General features: G+C 42.2%; 2 protein-coding genes across 2 annotated transcripts in view; both read right to left on the bottom strand.

Annotated features, from left to right (window-relative positions):
• setx (senataxin) overlaps nt 1-5,508 on the bottom strand; it is a 1,003,984-nt gene extending 998,476 nt beyond the window's left edge. Inside the window, exons 1-2 of the mRNA XM_063209926.1 lie at nt 5,424-5,508; nt 4,370-4,551 (exon numbers count right to left, since the gene is read on the bottom strand). Of these exons, the coding sequence (XP_063065996.1) occupies nt 4,370-4,549 (180 nt within the window). The 5' untranslated portion in view covers nt 4,550-4,551; nt 5,424-5,508. The remainder of the gene's footprint in view (nt 1-4,369; nt 4,552-5,423) is intronic.
• A 2,041-nt stretch (nt 5,509-7,549) lies between these two features.
• On the bottom strand, nt 7,550-15,252 carry dolpp1 (dolichyldiphosphatase 1). Its single transcript, XM_063209898.1, has 8 exons — nt 15,072-15,252; nt 13,122-13,222; nt 12,687-12,771; nt 12,143-12,242; nt 9,994-10,092; nt 9,650-9,778; nt 9,360-9,449; nt 7,550-9,203 (listed from the first exon to the last, which is right to left on the bottom strand). Exons 1-8 carry the CDS (start codon nt 15,145-15,147, stop codon nt 9,167-9,169), a joined length of 717 nt encoding a protein of 238 aa, XP_063065968.1. The 5' UTR covers nt 15,148-15,252; the 3' UTR covers nt 7,550-9,166.
• Nucleotides 15,253-15,656: the final 404 nt, after the last annotated feature.

Genomic DNA, 15,656 nt, shown 5'->3' with positions numbered 1-15,656 from the left:
ATGACTGAAGGGGTGGGGGAGGCAGAATAGTGTGTGGGGGAATTAGACACTATAGAGAAGAATGTGTATGAAAAATGTACAAAAATCTGCCATTTTGAAAAACAGGCCATATTGAATTTTGGGGCAGAGGGCCAAGTTTCAATCTTATTTTCCCTAATTTTCCCAGTCATAGACTCTCTATGCACACTTCAATCATCATTTTCAGCACTTTCCTCTGGATATTGCAAGGTGGCCAACTTTATTTTCATTTTTTTTGTTTTGTTTGGTCAACCTTTGTAAACATGTATCGGTTTTCAAAAAAGTGGTATTGTGCATCCCTACTTGCATACGAGTACGAATACATTGCTTTGTACCTTTTCTGCGTACACCACTTAACAGCAGGTTTTACGCACACATTTCAAAGCAAGCTACCGTAAATCACAGAGATGCTGCTCTATTCCTTGCTCTACCAAATCCCAATTAACACAGGGTTTAAAATAGGCCTACACCCTTCAATATGGTTAAACAATGATTCAACTGCCATTTTATTGGTCCACTCAACAACACCTTTCCAGAATTACGCTACCGGTTAACTCCAAGTAGGCTACAAACCCCCCCCCCCCCCCCATTTGTTGGGAAAGTTGCCCTCAGCCTATAAAAACCCAAATATCTCAGCCTCTGATGCACATAAAAACATTAAATAAGCATTGGGGGGGCGCAGTGGCGCGGGTCGCAGTGGCGCAGTGCGCTAAGCCCCCCACATTTGGGCTTGCATGCCCACGGGGACCCGGTCGGAGTCCGGCCGGGGTCATTTCCCGATCCTCCCCTGTCTCTCTGTCCCACTCGCTTCCTGTCTCCATCTCATACTATCCTATAAAATAAAGGCATAAAAGCAGACATAATATAGAATACTATTCTATATGATGTCTATTAAGGCTGTAACGATACACCCAACCCACGATTCGGTTTGTATCACGATATATGACCCACGGTTCGATATGCCCCACGATTTCACCAAAAAAAAGAGAAAAAATTGAACAAAAAATAATAAGAAGAAAATAAATGATATATATACTTTGTAATTAATATATTTTTTGCATTTACCTGCCTGCATTAATTTTGTAGGTTTACAAGGCTGAATAATGTTGCAGATATAGGCTACCACTGCAACCTGTTCCCAGGTGTTGACATCAAAACACAACACAGAGAAATAAGGGATATTAGTTCACCAAGGAAAAAGGCTTATAAATAGGCTAAGATCATATGTTGAGAGAGAGAGAGAGAGAGAGAGAGAGAGAGAGAGAGAGAGAGAGAGAGAGAGAGAGAGAGAGGGAGAGAGAGAGAGCGAGCGAGGGGGAGAGGGGTCAGGGTGTATGGTCATTGCTTGGCAGCTGTCTTACTTTATCAAACATTAGGCCTATCCAATTAATATCCAAACATTAAAACAACACAGGCCATATATCGTAAGGAAACATGTTGTATTAAGTTAGGCTATAAAAAAGAAATGCAACACTTCATTTTGATTAAGTGAAATATTTCCGTAGCTTTTTTTGATCGTGCAGCAGCGCGTGCCTGCCTACAATCAAACCTCGAAATGAACCTCAGTTAGTTCTCACTGCTACATAACGCGGACGTTTTTCGTTTTGCTTTGTGGTTTGACATTTTATCAAGAGCGAGAATGAATGCAGAGGCTGAAATGGAGCATGCTTTCTGCTTATGCAGGCGGTAATTTTACAATATAGCCTAACATTAATGTGGGAAGAAATAATGCTGCCTAATATTCTGCCTCAACGTTCGTCCGACTTCGGGCACCTCCCTACAAGCGATTCCAGGCTGGTTTATAGGCAGGCGGAGCATCTCGTGCGCTCTCTCTCTCTCTCGCTCTCTCTCTCTGCTCCAACGTCAAACTCCACTCGCAATACATCGCGCATGCATGAATAAAACAAAAATCTTGACACGTTTATAAAAGCCTTCTTGGTCTGTTGTTCATTTGTCCTTCACCTTCCGATGTTTGCCCAAGTTTTTCGTCTCACGGAGGTTGCTCAGGCAATGGATAACAACAACGTGCTGGTTGGAAGGAGCATTTTATATGAGAAAGGGGTGAATGGAACTGTTACTCGAACGTGTGCGCCCTTTTTCTACTGGTCTTTTTAAGCGCATATGCAAACTCTTGCCTGTATGTTGCCTGTTGTGTTCTACACTGAGGGTAACAACTTTAAAAGGGCACATCGCGATTCTGTGAGGAAGCTTCGCGATAGGGGTTCGTGGGTCTGTGTACCGCGATCCCTCGGTTCCATGCAATATCGTTACAGCCTTAGTGTCTATGCATAAAAGCCCCTAAAAAAAATAAAAAATAAAGACTTAAATAAGTTTTCATTTAAGTCTCTATTCTTGCATTAACACATGTTCATTCAGCTGTAACATACACACATTTTTATTAAAAAAAGCTAAAATCTCATGAGCCTGAATGCAGCGTATGTGTGTCTCCAGGCAGCAAAGGTCAAACATGTACGAGTCATCAGATTAAAATGGGTTAACATGCACCTATAAGGCCAACAATACTTGGAATTCCACCACCATTTCTTTTAGCAGAGGAGAAAGTGAGAGATGCTGCGCAGAAATCAGACTCATATGAAGAGTTTTGGGAATCTTGAAGCTGCCAACCTTTGATTTTGTCTGCATTAAGCTTTGAAAGTGACATCCTTGGTTTATGGTTATTTTCTGTTGCCCTTCTGCACGTTATCTTTCTGTCCTGTAGTGTAAATAAAGCAGCTGTATATGTTGGATAGTTTTTAGCTTGATTTAGCCCTTCAACCACTCGTCTCCAAACGCAAACGGTATCCTGGCAGAAGGAGCATATGCCCTGTGTGTTTGTGTAGGGGGATGGGGCTAGTAATTAACACACATACACACACACAGGGACCAGGTGCGATGTAAGGGGATGGTAGCTGTAAGTGCTCTCTCCCCCTCTCTTTCTGCTTTGTCAACAACACATATTTGCATTGGACGCCCCGTTAAACTACTTCTAGTCTCTCTCACTGTCACTCAAAGAAAACCAATGCACATGTTTTGTCCCAGTAAGATTGTCAGTGTGCACCCCGGCTGTGATATAAGGAAAAACTAGTGATCGAGCAAAAATCAAAACTGTCTGCAGAGACCTGTGGGCGACTTCTTTATTTTCAGTGCTCATTGCCAAACGAGGGGCATTGTCAACAAAAATACCTGTATAGTGCAAACTCCACGAAGCTTGTTATCCCCGCTAAGTTGCAGAAGCACACGTCAGGCAGGCAACATGTAGAAGTCTGTAACCTACTCAACTACCGGTACTGTTAATCCGAGGGAGTTTTCACGAGCCTAGGAGTCACTATATATTCAAAGGCTATTCAAAATCATGTGCACAGCCATTGCATAATTAAAGGTGAGAAGATAGCAAAATGTGCCATTTTTGCGCACATGACACATAATTCAATAATGCAAAACTTAAAACATTGTTAGTCGGAGCGTGCCTCTCAAACAAAAGTAAGAAAATTTTGGTTGTGCTTCTGTTTGGTAGTTCTAGGCGAGCAGCGTTTTACTCTGACAAAAGGCACAGAATCTTCCTGTCAGCTGCCTTTTGGCTTGCGACTGGTGAACACAGCAGGGGTTTCAGCGCCCCCTTTTTGTGTTAGAGTAAACTTGTAGCCTGCCTTGTTTTGTGCGTCTTGAATATGGCCCATTATAAAGTGGTGTAGGGGCCTCGGGGTGCGTCTGCCCCAGGCCTCAGCGAGGGTTAAAGCCAGCGAGTGGCCATATTGAATTTTGGGCAAAAATTGAGATGGCCCCACGTTTTAATCTCTTCCAATAAGCTTTCTGGTCAGTAATCCAGAGACTTTGACAGGATGAAAGGGCCAATTGTTCCACCTAGTAACCTGCCTTAGGGAGGAATTCTCCTTTGCCCCGAGTCCGTACTATTGAACGAAAAAAAAAAAAAAGATGCACAAATTTATTCCATGAGAATGTCAACGCGTGTCAAGGTTGTGACTGCACGTTTCTTATGCCTCTTCTCTTCCAATTCCACTGTAAAATTGTTTAAGGTGCACTGTGTGATATTTTCAGTGAAACAAATTGTCTGTCTTGATTTGTGGGTCACATTGATCAGGATATCTGATGTGACCATTTACAATATAATGTAAATAATGACATCACATATATCCATCCATATCTGATCAAAATACACATTTGGAAACTGCTTGTATCTGATCAGAGAACGCCAAAATTCATGTGTTTTGTTGCTGTTTACACTTCAGTGGCATACTGGGTGAGGAAAACAAATGGTATAGAAGTCACTTCAAGTGACTGATAAACATAGGCCAGTTAGAGAAGATGCATGCAGTTTTATTTTATAGCCTACCTTGTGCATATGAGGTAGCGTGGGACGTGCCAGGTGATACTCTGTCACGCAATCAGCACATGCCTTCAAGTCATTGGTGGCAGTACAGTACTCCTCCTCGTCAAGAGCTTTGGAGGCATACTTTTCCAGATATTCAGCCACATCCTTGCGGTTTTTTGTACACCACAGGCATACTTCCATGACTGTAGAGGGGGGGAACAAATTATCCAAAACCAGTGAACGTCACAATAAAAGTTGAGATCTTTCGAGCATGCAAATGCACATGCAAAACATTTTCTTCCCTACCTTGGTGTTTTCGTTTCGTTTCTACATTACCCTTTGTATTCACCGGAAACAGAGCTGTCATGTGCGTATAGCCTAAACTTTGATTTCCCTATACTCTGGCGTTAGCAAATATGTTCTTCAATAAAATACGGTTGCTGTCCGCGTGCGGATGGGGAAACCGGATACTTTACATGTCTGAAATCACTGCAATCCAGAATCCTATGCCCTGCACCGCATGCCTGACACTTTTCAGCCCAGCTACACCCTCGCTACGAACAGCTGGGAGCAGCTATTGCAGCTAGTTCTAGTCAAAAATCCGTAAGCGTGAAACGTCGACGTGCATTCCTTCCACGTAACGTGTCAAAACAAGACGTGTTTTTGCACCCTCTTCTAGGATGTATTCACCTCAAAAATTATATTTTACAAACTTTGTTGAAGTTTGGTTGCCGCGCTAAGCTGCACGTCAACTACGTTGTTTACGTTTAATGCTGTCAAGAGATATACCTCGATTTTCGCACATTTCAAAGTGCCAAATGAAAGTCACGTAGCGACTATTCGCGTTATTCCATTCTGAATAACCCTTTTATATCATTGGGATATGATTAGCTGCTACATTAGCGGCTTTGTTTAGGTCACCTAGCGCTGCTTTGCGATGAGAAGACGAGTCAACTCCCGGAATCTAACTAAAATTAGAAACGCACATCACACGAAGACCAACTTCGTCACTGACGCCTCTGGTTCATGGCACACATCATGACCAGCATGTCATTAAATGTACAGTTCAACTTGCCTATTATCCACCAGTGTTATTCTTTGCTTGCATCCATTAGTTCACACATTTCCACACGATGGCTCTGATGCGAAGGAGTCGCTTTCCTCTGACGTCACATGTCTACATTGCAACCGTAGTGAAAAATTAACCCTTAAACAGCTCCTGAAACCTACTGAATTTTGTTATTATGAACGCGATTGTTTTTTTGGATTTAAAGATAAACTAGTTTGGAAATGAAAAGAAAAGCAGCCTCTGGATTAACTCTTTTCATCACTGGTCAATTTGGCTAATATGTTAAAAATTGCAAGCCAAACATGCTATTAATAATTAAGTACAAAGTGGCTAGTAGGCATGTTTTCTAGTCTCCCAGCCAAACTGAGTCAGTTTGATGAGTCAAACTGATCAGGCTGTGTTAATAGAGTTCTTCAGCGGAAGCGGAAGCATGTAGTAGATTGTAGTCTTTCATGTTAGCATTTAAGGACGTCCTGGTTCCTATCGGCTTCCGGCCTCCATTGGGAATGAATAGGGGTAAATTTCAAATAAGCTCCGAGTGCAAGCACGCGCTTAGCGAACCCCCGCAAACTGTCGAGGGTGTTAAAAATAGGCTGTAGGTATGACATGGTTGATCATTTTGTGTCAAACTTCGACATAAATACGATGTTGCGTCCATATGCTAAACCCGGAAGCTTTTGGCGACTACAGAAGCGGCGCCTGTATCTAACGGCATGTACGTGCGGAAGGTTGTACCCATGGCAACCAAAGGAAAGTATGTAGTTCGGAAGTTTTAATGATCAGAAAGGGGTTAGCAATATTGAATTATAATCGTCATGATTTAACATGTGAATACACCAACATGATGATACGATCCGTTCCACTAATGAGAAAGGGATGCGGGGACACGCTAATGTTCGTTGTTGCCGTGCAACTTATATTTTTGCCAAACCTGAATCTCTATGGCGTTTTGCAATGTAAAAAATCGCCATGGAACCGGTAGTCCAAACGCCGCATACAAGTTGACGTCAACGCTGAAGAGCTCTATTTGGAGCCATGCCGACAGATGGCCCAAGTGTCTTCACATAGGCCTACATGCATGTGCACAGCCCTAGCACCACAGTTATCACATCATATCATGCAACACCCATCAATTCTTTACCTGGTTCGTTTCCATCCCATTTTGCGGTCTGTGGGTCTCTTGTGAATTTATAGACTCAGCCATTTTGGAATCCAAGTGAGGGACAACTGACCAATAGGAAATAAATCACTATTTAAAAACGTGATTGACCGCAGGTGTGTAGACATGCCATCAAGTGCTTAATTAAAATCAATTAGCAATTAAGAAAAGGGGGCTTACTGGCAAGCTCACACTAGGGGTAGCCTACTACCAGATCTCTGGTACTAGGCTATGAGGACTTGAATGGTTGAATCCGTTTTATTTCACAGCCACAAGTGAACATGACAGAACAATAAAGCCATGTGGGTATCTGGAACTCCAAAGGTGAAAATAGTAGGCTGCAGAGACCAGATCAATACTGGTTTTACATGGGCCTCATGTGAAGGAATCTGCATCATTATGACTATCATTTATGTTGGATAGTGTTCTTTATTTACTCAAGAAAACACCCCTTTAGGTTAAAAAAAAGTTAAGTCCAGGCCATATTTTCTCCAGCTGATCCTAATTATCACATCAGATTGTTGGACTAGTGAAATAACCTAGTGCAGTGCACTTCCAAATGTGTCAGCCTAATTAGTCATGCCCAGTGATTGGATACTCTACGGAATATCCAATCACTGGGTGTGACTAGTATCCAATCACTGGGCGTGACTAATTGGGCTGATACACTTCGAAATGCACGGCACTAGGTTTTGAGAAAGGCCCGTAGTGTTGACCCCAGGCATAAATGAATAGGCCTATCTGGCAGGACACTCTCAATACAGTTTGTTTGCTCCTGATGACAGAGTTGTGAAGGGTTTGCTCACTTTAACTTTCACTTTACCCAAGATTTCACTAAATCCTGAAATTGGCACACTGATTTAATATCAGGCAATCTCTGATCTGCCTTTAATTTTCCTTCACTTCGTGAGTAGGCACAGACGACTTCCACGGTGACTTCCATCTTTAATTCTCTCAAGTAGTCACTCAACAATTTCATGTTTTTTTGTTTTTATTTAGCTTGATATGAATGACACAGAGAAATGAATAGTCTTAAGAACTACACACTCCCAAACTCCCTTTAAATAGCCCAGCTCCCAGAGTTAAATCTCTGGGCTGTGTAGGCTTTCACAGCAGACACATGCTGTTATTACACCTGAGGTTTGGGTAGCTTTTTTCAGTTTAAATTTCCTTTGTCTTTGTCGTCTTATTCATCTGAACCATTTTCTGATATTACCAGTAACACTGGCAAATGCTAAAAACCTGTGGCTTTACCCTTAAGCGCTATTCTTAAAAATGCTTAAACATAAAAAAAAACTTCTGTAATTTAACAAAAAACAAAACAACTTGCACATCATGACAATCTCTTCCTGGTGTGTGTTCCTGATATGTTACAAACAGTATGGAATGTCAGAAAATTACCTAATCTGTCAGCCTGTCAGGGGAGGGAGAATAGCAAAACAATAATAATTAAAAAAGGTGATAAAAGTAAATTCCCACATCTATCCATCCGCCTCATGCAAGAAAGAAGACAGACAGGCAGGCAGGCAGTGTGTAAGTGTGTCCATTGTCCTTGGTCTTCAGGCCTTGATCCTCGAGGACTGCTAAACTAAGTAAACTGACTGCTCTTTGTCCAGTCTTTAATAGATGCCCAGCTGGTGTACTTCTGGCAACACACCCCTGTCTCAACCACACTAAGTTGTGTATTGCCATCATGCCCAAACCACCAGGTAAGGTCTGCCAGGTACAGGTAATAAAACGCCAGAGAAATCTCTGCAAATCATTAACTTAAAACTAACGTTCACTATCCTACTTGTCTGATCACGTCATGTTGCATTATTCTGTCACTAAACTGTTTTTTTTTTGTACAAAGAGAATGGAAAAGCAATTAGTCGTCAAAAACCTTAAACCACAACCAGAAGCCCTTTCCAAAAGAAGAAAATATTACCCCCCCCCTCCCCAACCACTACATCTCTTTCTTGCAATTAAAATTAACATCATGCTCTCAATATCACACTGGACCCTGTTTCTCGAAAGCATCGTTGCTAAGTCGTAAACAACTTACTAGGTTTAGAATGGGAAATTGCATTGCAACCAAGTAATTGCAAACTTGGTTAGCAACAATGTTTTTCGAGAAACACAGGTCTGCTCCTAATCCCCCTACCCTCCCTCACAACCTTTACAGTACACACAACAACCCCTTTAACTAGTGTGGCTCCGACATCTGCAATAATGGTTAAAATGTATATATTAAATCACTTTGTCATTAAATAGGTTTTCTTGCCTCTTGCACTGTTAGCATGCATCAGGAGGAAGATGAGGAGGAGGAGGAGGAGGAGAAGTAGGGGGGTGAGACACCATCTGATGGCTGATCGCTGTGGTTACGTGGAACAGACTATGAGGTCTCAGCAATGTCTTTGGTCCACCTGAAACCGCCCACCTGGCTCCCCTCTCTCTGTGTGTGTCGCTACGACAACCGTCCTGAATAATATACTCCAGTGTGGTTTTGTTTTTTGTGTGTGTGGGTTTTTTTTTTTGCCTCTTTGCAAGAGAATGTGTGTGTGTTTGTGTGTGTGTGTGGTCCTTGTTTCATCGAGAGGAATGCAGAAATTCACTGAACTTTAGTCCCAAGTTTCCGTTGTCTGTTTCTGTTGGGAGGGGAAAAAAAGATTTTTATTGCGTGATCTGCTTGTAACAAAAGGCTTAATAAGCAAGAATTGTAAGGTTGCTGAACATGCATAGAATAAATTATATTGTAAAAGGCAAAGAAAAGGAAAATTCTACAGCTTTAAATGTGTACTCACCTAGCCTCAGAGCGTGTGACTGTGTACTCAAACCATAAAATATTTGGAATAAGACTGGTGTCCCTCACCAAGAAAAACTCAGAGAGGGGCCTAGAGGGGAAGGAGTATCAAATTAAACATGAACATCACACAGGTTTCAACCAGTCATACATACCAGGGTACAAATGACCTTTTCCCACCATCTCCATCTTAATCTTAAGCAGTGCTTTTGTTTGCCAACATGTCCTGTGTATTGGTAATGGTGGTAGAAATAGGCAGCAGAAATATGTATATGCTTTCTTTATCATTACCAAGCAGCGATCCTAGGGAAGAGAGGGGTCAGCAGCTCCTGGGTGATAAAGAACCAGACAACCGCCACCACGCTTCCCGTCACGCCTCCGTAAAGCACCTGCCTTCCGGAATGGTACAGTAGGTATACCCTGCGAACAAACACAGACACACACAAATAAGGTACTGAGGCCCAGAGACCGTTTTAAAAAAGGTTACAAAAAAGGTATGTGTATGTATATATAATATTAACAGGGTTTTTTTTATAATTAATAATAATTGTATAGCGCTGTATCATACAAGGCATGTGACTCAAAGTGCTGAACAAGTTTAGGTTTTTTTAAAGAAGGACTGTGCCTCATCTTACCTGCTGTATGACACAGCCAAGGCCATGCTCAGTAACATGATTGACAGGATGTGTCTCCATAGCAGTTCCACACATCTTGCATTGTTGGTCTGGTGCATTCTGGACGGCAATAAAAAAAGCTTTAATGACAGTCTGATAAACTTAAAAGTACTTAAAAAGTAGGCCTACAAAAGGTTATCCCGCCATCAAACAACCAAAAAACAGCAGGGCAGTAGATTATTTAATTGCCATTATTTTCAATCAGTGCGCAGGAAATTAACATTATTCAGACAATTGGCAATACATTGATCCAACACCACAATGAACAGTGGGACAGATATCAACTTAACAAAAAAAGGAATCATGATTATGTATGTTATTGTAAGCATAAAAGGACTGTCATTTCAGTTGATTTCTGAGTGCACATTAGAGAGATAAGGTGTGTTTTAACAATCTTGTGTCATATCAGTGTACCATTGATGGCCTATTCTGAATGGACCAAGGATATTCAATCTGGTAAGCCAAGAGGACTCCTAGCATCTCACAGAAGGGCGATCAAATCCAGTCTCCTAAGGGTGTGCGATCCTCTCCTCCTCTTTTTTTTGGAGACGTTTAGTGACAGCTTGCATATGATGTGTGCTACGGCCATCTATAGCTCTAAGTAGTAACAGGGGCTCTACAGCCCCCCCCAAGGGGGCATTAGGGAGCCCTCAGCGGGCATTGAGGAGGAGACAGCAGAGAAGAGCCGCTCAGTTGCAAATGAGGTGTATTAGTATTTTTCTTTTAAGGATAACTTCAGCCAATTTCAACATGCAGTTGTAATGCTCACACTATCCTGGACTTGTCAGTACCTGAGATTCTTTTTTCCTGGTCATTGTAATTGGGGCAGGTCTTTGTTTATATATATATATATATATATATATATATATATATATATATATATATATATATATATATCTTTATTCCCAAAAACATCCAAAAGGTTATGCAGACAACTAGCAAACAGTGATACCTTTCGGGAATATGTTTGGAGTAGGCCTATGTTATGAAAGTTTTAATGTTAGCAAAATCTGCCCCCATTAGAATAGCTCAGATCTCAGAAAGGCCTGAGCAGAAAAATGCAGCATCAGTGGGTACTGACAAGTCAAGGGTAGCGTCAACAACACAATAGCGTATTGAAATTGGCAGAAGTGGTCCTTTTATACTAAGGGGGTATTGGCAGGCTTAGCATGAGCTCAAGGGTCGTTAGCAGGCTTATGATGGGGTCAAGGGAATGTTTGTTCAGAAGAGTTTGAGAACCAGTGTGATGAGGGAACAGCATTCATACTAAACCCCTCTTGGTCTCCTAAAGGGCCGTACACCATACGTCGCATGGATCCTGAAAAAGTTGACCCTTTTCTAACTTTGGGCCGGTGACATTGTAAGTAAAAAAAAGAAGTGGGCTAAAACCACTGAACAAATAATATTCTCGAACAAAAACCTTCCTGATTATCAGTTCAATGTCATTATTGTGTATGTTGTTGTAATGCAGTTTCCCTACATCACCACATCAATATGACCACTAATATGTTACTGTGGGGACAGTTTTCAGATACTACCTGCTCATCCCTAAAATCTGTGCAGACTTGAATATGTCTCTTAACCTGACCGCCAGCCTTCCAATGGCCACTGCTAGCAGGATGATCCAACAGAAGGGGGGACAAACCCCATCCCCCACCTTACAAATCGTACCCTGCCTATAACAATGAAGTTCAGTGGCATCCCCAGTCGCCAGATGTTAAGCTGACAAAACGTACCGTAGGGATGTGCAGATTAGCGGCCAGAGCATTAGCATAATGCCAGCGGAGCAACATGGCCCAAATTCTCAGAGGCTTTTGTCCTCTCCCAAGTGGGTTTTAATACATACCTCAAAAACAAACCAGTGGAGCGCAAATATACAAAATTGGCATCAGGACTGCAAACAAAGGAGGGAGGCCGGGTAAACGAGTCCACTGTACCAGGGAAGGAGTGTGGGGAACCAGAAAAGGGACACCATTAAATGTAGTTCTATGCATGAATGGTGTGGGCAGGGGTGTTTTCAGATGTCCCAGGTCCGGTCAAAGCTGTTAGTGACCCTGAAATTGTGTGTGTGTGTGTGTGTGTGTGTGTGTGTGTGTGTGTCTGTACTCACCTTAAATAAAGGAAGAGAAAAAAGTAAACAACAAAAAACCAGATGAACTGGGCATGACTGGATGGCATGCCATATTCTGTGGTTAGACTGGCATGGGCACCTATGGGAAATAAGAACAAAGCGTATTCATGAATGTTGCCCCAGGATTTAAATTACATAACTTTTATTAGTACACAAAGGTAGATTTGATTTTGGGTGAAGTAGTCTCCACTCATACAAAACATTTAGGACACACATAACATACAGGCATTCCACGTTGAACATTTGGACAACATGAAAAGTAGTGAATGCTATTAAAAGATATGGCATCACATGAAGTGGATGCTGGCTAGCACATCAGAACAAAAAGGAAACCTCCTTCTAGACACCGGATTGAATTCACAATTTAATACCCAGTAGCAAGTCCAGGATTATTTATTCACACCTTGCTAGTATGTAAAGTTGAGTTTTGCATGCATCACACTTCAACATGACACAAACAAATGGTACATGATGCCTTCAACTCTAGAAATGCCCCCTCAGTCACAGGGGCAAAATGCCTTACCTCCACAAGGACGTGGCTCCTGCAAGATGTGTTTCAGTACCCAGTTAAGCCCCTCATTTAGGATCAATCCCCCAAAGAAGGAGATCTACGAAAGCCAAATAAGAGAAAAATTACTTAAAAATCAGAGACATGCAGTCAAAAATATAACTGACTTATGTATACACTGTGAAAAATGGACAACTGGACTGTTAGGCCAGATTTGGCCAAATGAAGACACTTCATGTTTAGTGTTGGGTAATCCAATTTCAGAAGATACAATGCTGCATCCACTATTTATTGCAGCCATTCACTGCACCAATTAATTAGTGAAAAACAGGTTCCATCACTAATTAACTTGTGGAGTGAATGGCTGAAGCAAATAGTGGGTGCAGGATTGTAACTTCTGAAGCCGGATTACCCAACACTGTTTGCGTTTTGCCAAAAGAATCAACTTACTGTGTGTAGTTCTCGCTTAAAAACTATGAGCGTCACAAAGCCAACCAGGATGGCAATGGGAAGGAGGCTGATATAGGCTAGCACCTGCCCAGTCAGATCGTCTGTGGAGAAAGGCAAACGTTCAACACCACATATTCATTTTATGACAGCAATCACCAGTCAACTCTTAGTTACAATTACCTAAACCAGGGATGGGGAACCTTTTTCATTCGAGCGGACACTTCAAATTCCCCCACGGGCCATAGAAGTCCTCCAAGGGCCGTACACAAACCAGGATTTCCCACTGCACTTTAGGCCTATATTGGAGGCAGCCACCTTTAAAACAGACCTCACCTTCTCTAGGCTCTCTGAATATTACTTAATGGTATAGCAAATGTCCTTTCCAAAATATGTCACATTTCATGTGAAGCTGCATAACATTATATATCGGGGGCTGAATAAAATGGCCTCAAGGGCCACAAACGTCCCTCGAGACATAGGTGCCCCACCCCTGACCAAAACAACACCAATTTCCAAGTCAACCATATTCACAAACCAAAACCGGAGAAGGGAGGCAAGTACTAGTGAAGATTTTACGAATGTCTCAGATTTCAGCCCAGTGCCTCCTTGTATAAGGTTGATATTAACTGCCTCATGGTAACACTTGATCAGCAGTGGTTGGTTGACACTTGACAGCCCAAACAAGACATTAGTTGTAGCCTTCATGTTGGCTATGTACTAGTGTAGATATCCACAAGTAAGGCCATTAATCAACTGTGCTTGCAGACATGAATTAACCAACAGCTGGTGGAGGTGATGCAGGGAGTGCAATTAAATCTGCTTGCTCAGTTAGAGGGTTGCATTTGCATACTCTTTTGTACGAGTAACCATTTTCGGAAAGGAGACAGCAGGGTCACTGGCCGAAATGGGGATGGTTTCAGAGGACAACCTGCTCTTTACATAGTCCAGTTATCGGCATGCACTGCCTGTATATTTTAGATACGTCTTCTTCAAATTTGCCTCGTGCATTTCGCGAGTAGATATGCAGTCCAGAAAGATGGGCCGTGTTAGGCTAAAGTGGAGAAGCAACTTTCATTGAGGGGACAGTTTTGTGTTATGGTGTCGTTAGCAGGATAGCAGCTAGTTTAACCATTGCGCATGTGCTGTACGAGCAGCTACCCTACAATCAGTATGTCAAGCAGCACTGCTAGTAATCAATACGTCTGCGTGTAAAACAGATCGAAGGGCTAATATAAGTTTTCAAATGCTGAAAGTTCAGAGAAACTTGATTGCTATTTCACTGGCCGCATGTCTTGCCCTCACTTAAATCCACTATTAATGGACTTCAAATCCCAGTAGTTCCTTGCATTATAAGGGGCTTGCTCAATCTAGTTGCACATTTTCACCAGGATCATGATTTGAGTGGGATCAAAGTCTCGAAACACTGCATTTCAGCGTTTGCAAGAGGTATGACTCTAGGGAGAAATTTGACATTTTAATGCCCCACGTACGTTACACTGATCATCAACATGAACTGCATACAGCTTGAGTTCCAGTAGTTTCCTGAAAATGCCATCACCTCGCGCACAGGTTTGGACCGAACATCCACAATACCTTCAGTGCTCTACGTGGTCCGAAGTGGGATACATGAGGACAATGAAGGCATCTTGATATTACCAGCGCACCACCGAAAACAGTAACTAATGGTTAAGAATTAAGTCAACTGCTAAACGAACTCAAATGTGCTCGACCTGTATGTGTTGCCATCCTCTTTTAACGCGGAGAAGACATCCCGAACAAGCCCATTCCCTGCGGACCGATGCATGCACTGTTCCCCATTTCTTTGGCAACTAGCAGTGGTCTAGTCCATTCAGCCGAAAAAACACGGCGCGGCTCAATCACCGAAACCAATTCATTGCACAAAGATGTTCCCTGGATTCAGCACGGTTGTAAATCACGAAAATAACTTACCAGCAGGATATTCGACATGAGTTAGGGATATTGGCCGCCATCGAGGTGGTGCCGAGCACTGTTCTTCGGCCGCCATCTTACCCGGACACCGGGTAGGGGAATTGACAAATGAAATGTCACGCTGAGGACCCTCCAGCCAATCACAGCACACAGGCGCGGTTACACCATTCAATCATTCAACATGCAGAATCGCAATGAAAAACAGAGGAATGGTTCAATGCCAGTCGAGGAGGGGCGCAGTCATTTGGGCTGCCCCAGACATGAATTGATGTTGTGTACATTTATAGACTGTATGAAAAATATTTTAAGAGTAACTACATCTGAAAGTCTTGTTGCCCTAGGCATGGCCTCTCACAATCAAATACAATTGCATTTCCAGCTGGAACTTTTAAAGTGTTATTGTGTGAATTTATTAACCATTGTACAATGCAAAAACTCAGTAACCCACACATTGTACATTGACGAGATTAACCCTTAACCCATTATTTTCTAAAATAATTACTATTTTTTTAAATCAACATTTAAAAGTATGACAGTCAGGCTTCTGCTGTCATGATGTCACTATCTGTGTGAAAGCCTGATTTC

Source organism: Engraulis encrasicolus, chromosome 11 (genome assembly GCF_034702125.1).
Source record: "Engraulis encrasicolus isolate BLACKSEA-1 chromosome 11, IST_EnEncr_1.0, whole genome shotgun sequence".
NCBI classification, from domain to species: Eukaryota; Metazoa; Chordata; class Actinopteri; order Clupeiformes; family Engraulidae; genus Engraulis; species Engraulis encrasicolus.
Note: the sequence above shows the minus strand (reverse complement) of the source record. Positions and strands in the feature narration are given on the sequence as shown.

Bases quoted from the DNA above. Each gene is read 5' to 3' on its own strand.
- dolpp1 (XM_063209898.1), bottom strand. From the start codon at position 15,147: ATGGCGGCCGAAGAACAGTGCTCGGCACCACCTCGATGGCGGCCAATA. The intron at 10,093-12,142 runs GTGAGTACAGAC...ATTGCCGTCCAG, and splicing joins TTTCTCTTCCTTTATTTAAG to AATGCACCAGACCAACAATG. The intron at 9,450-9,649 runs GTAATGATAAAG...CTTCCCCTCTAG, and splicing joins TTCCCTAGGATCGCTGCTTG to GCCCCTCTCTGAGTTTTTCT.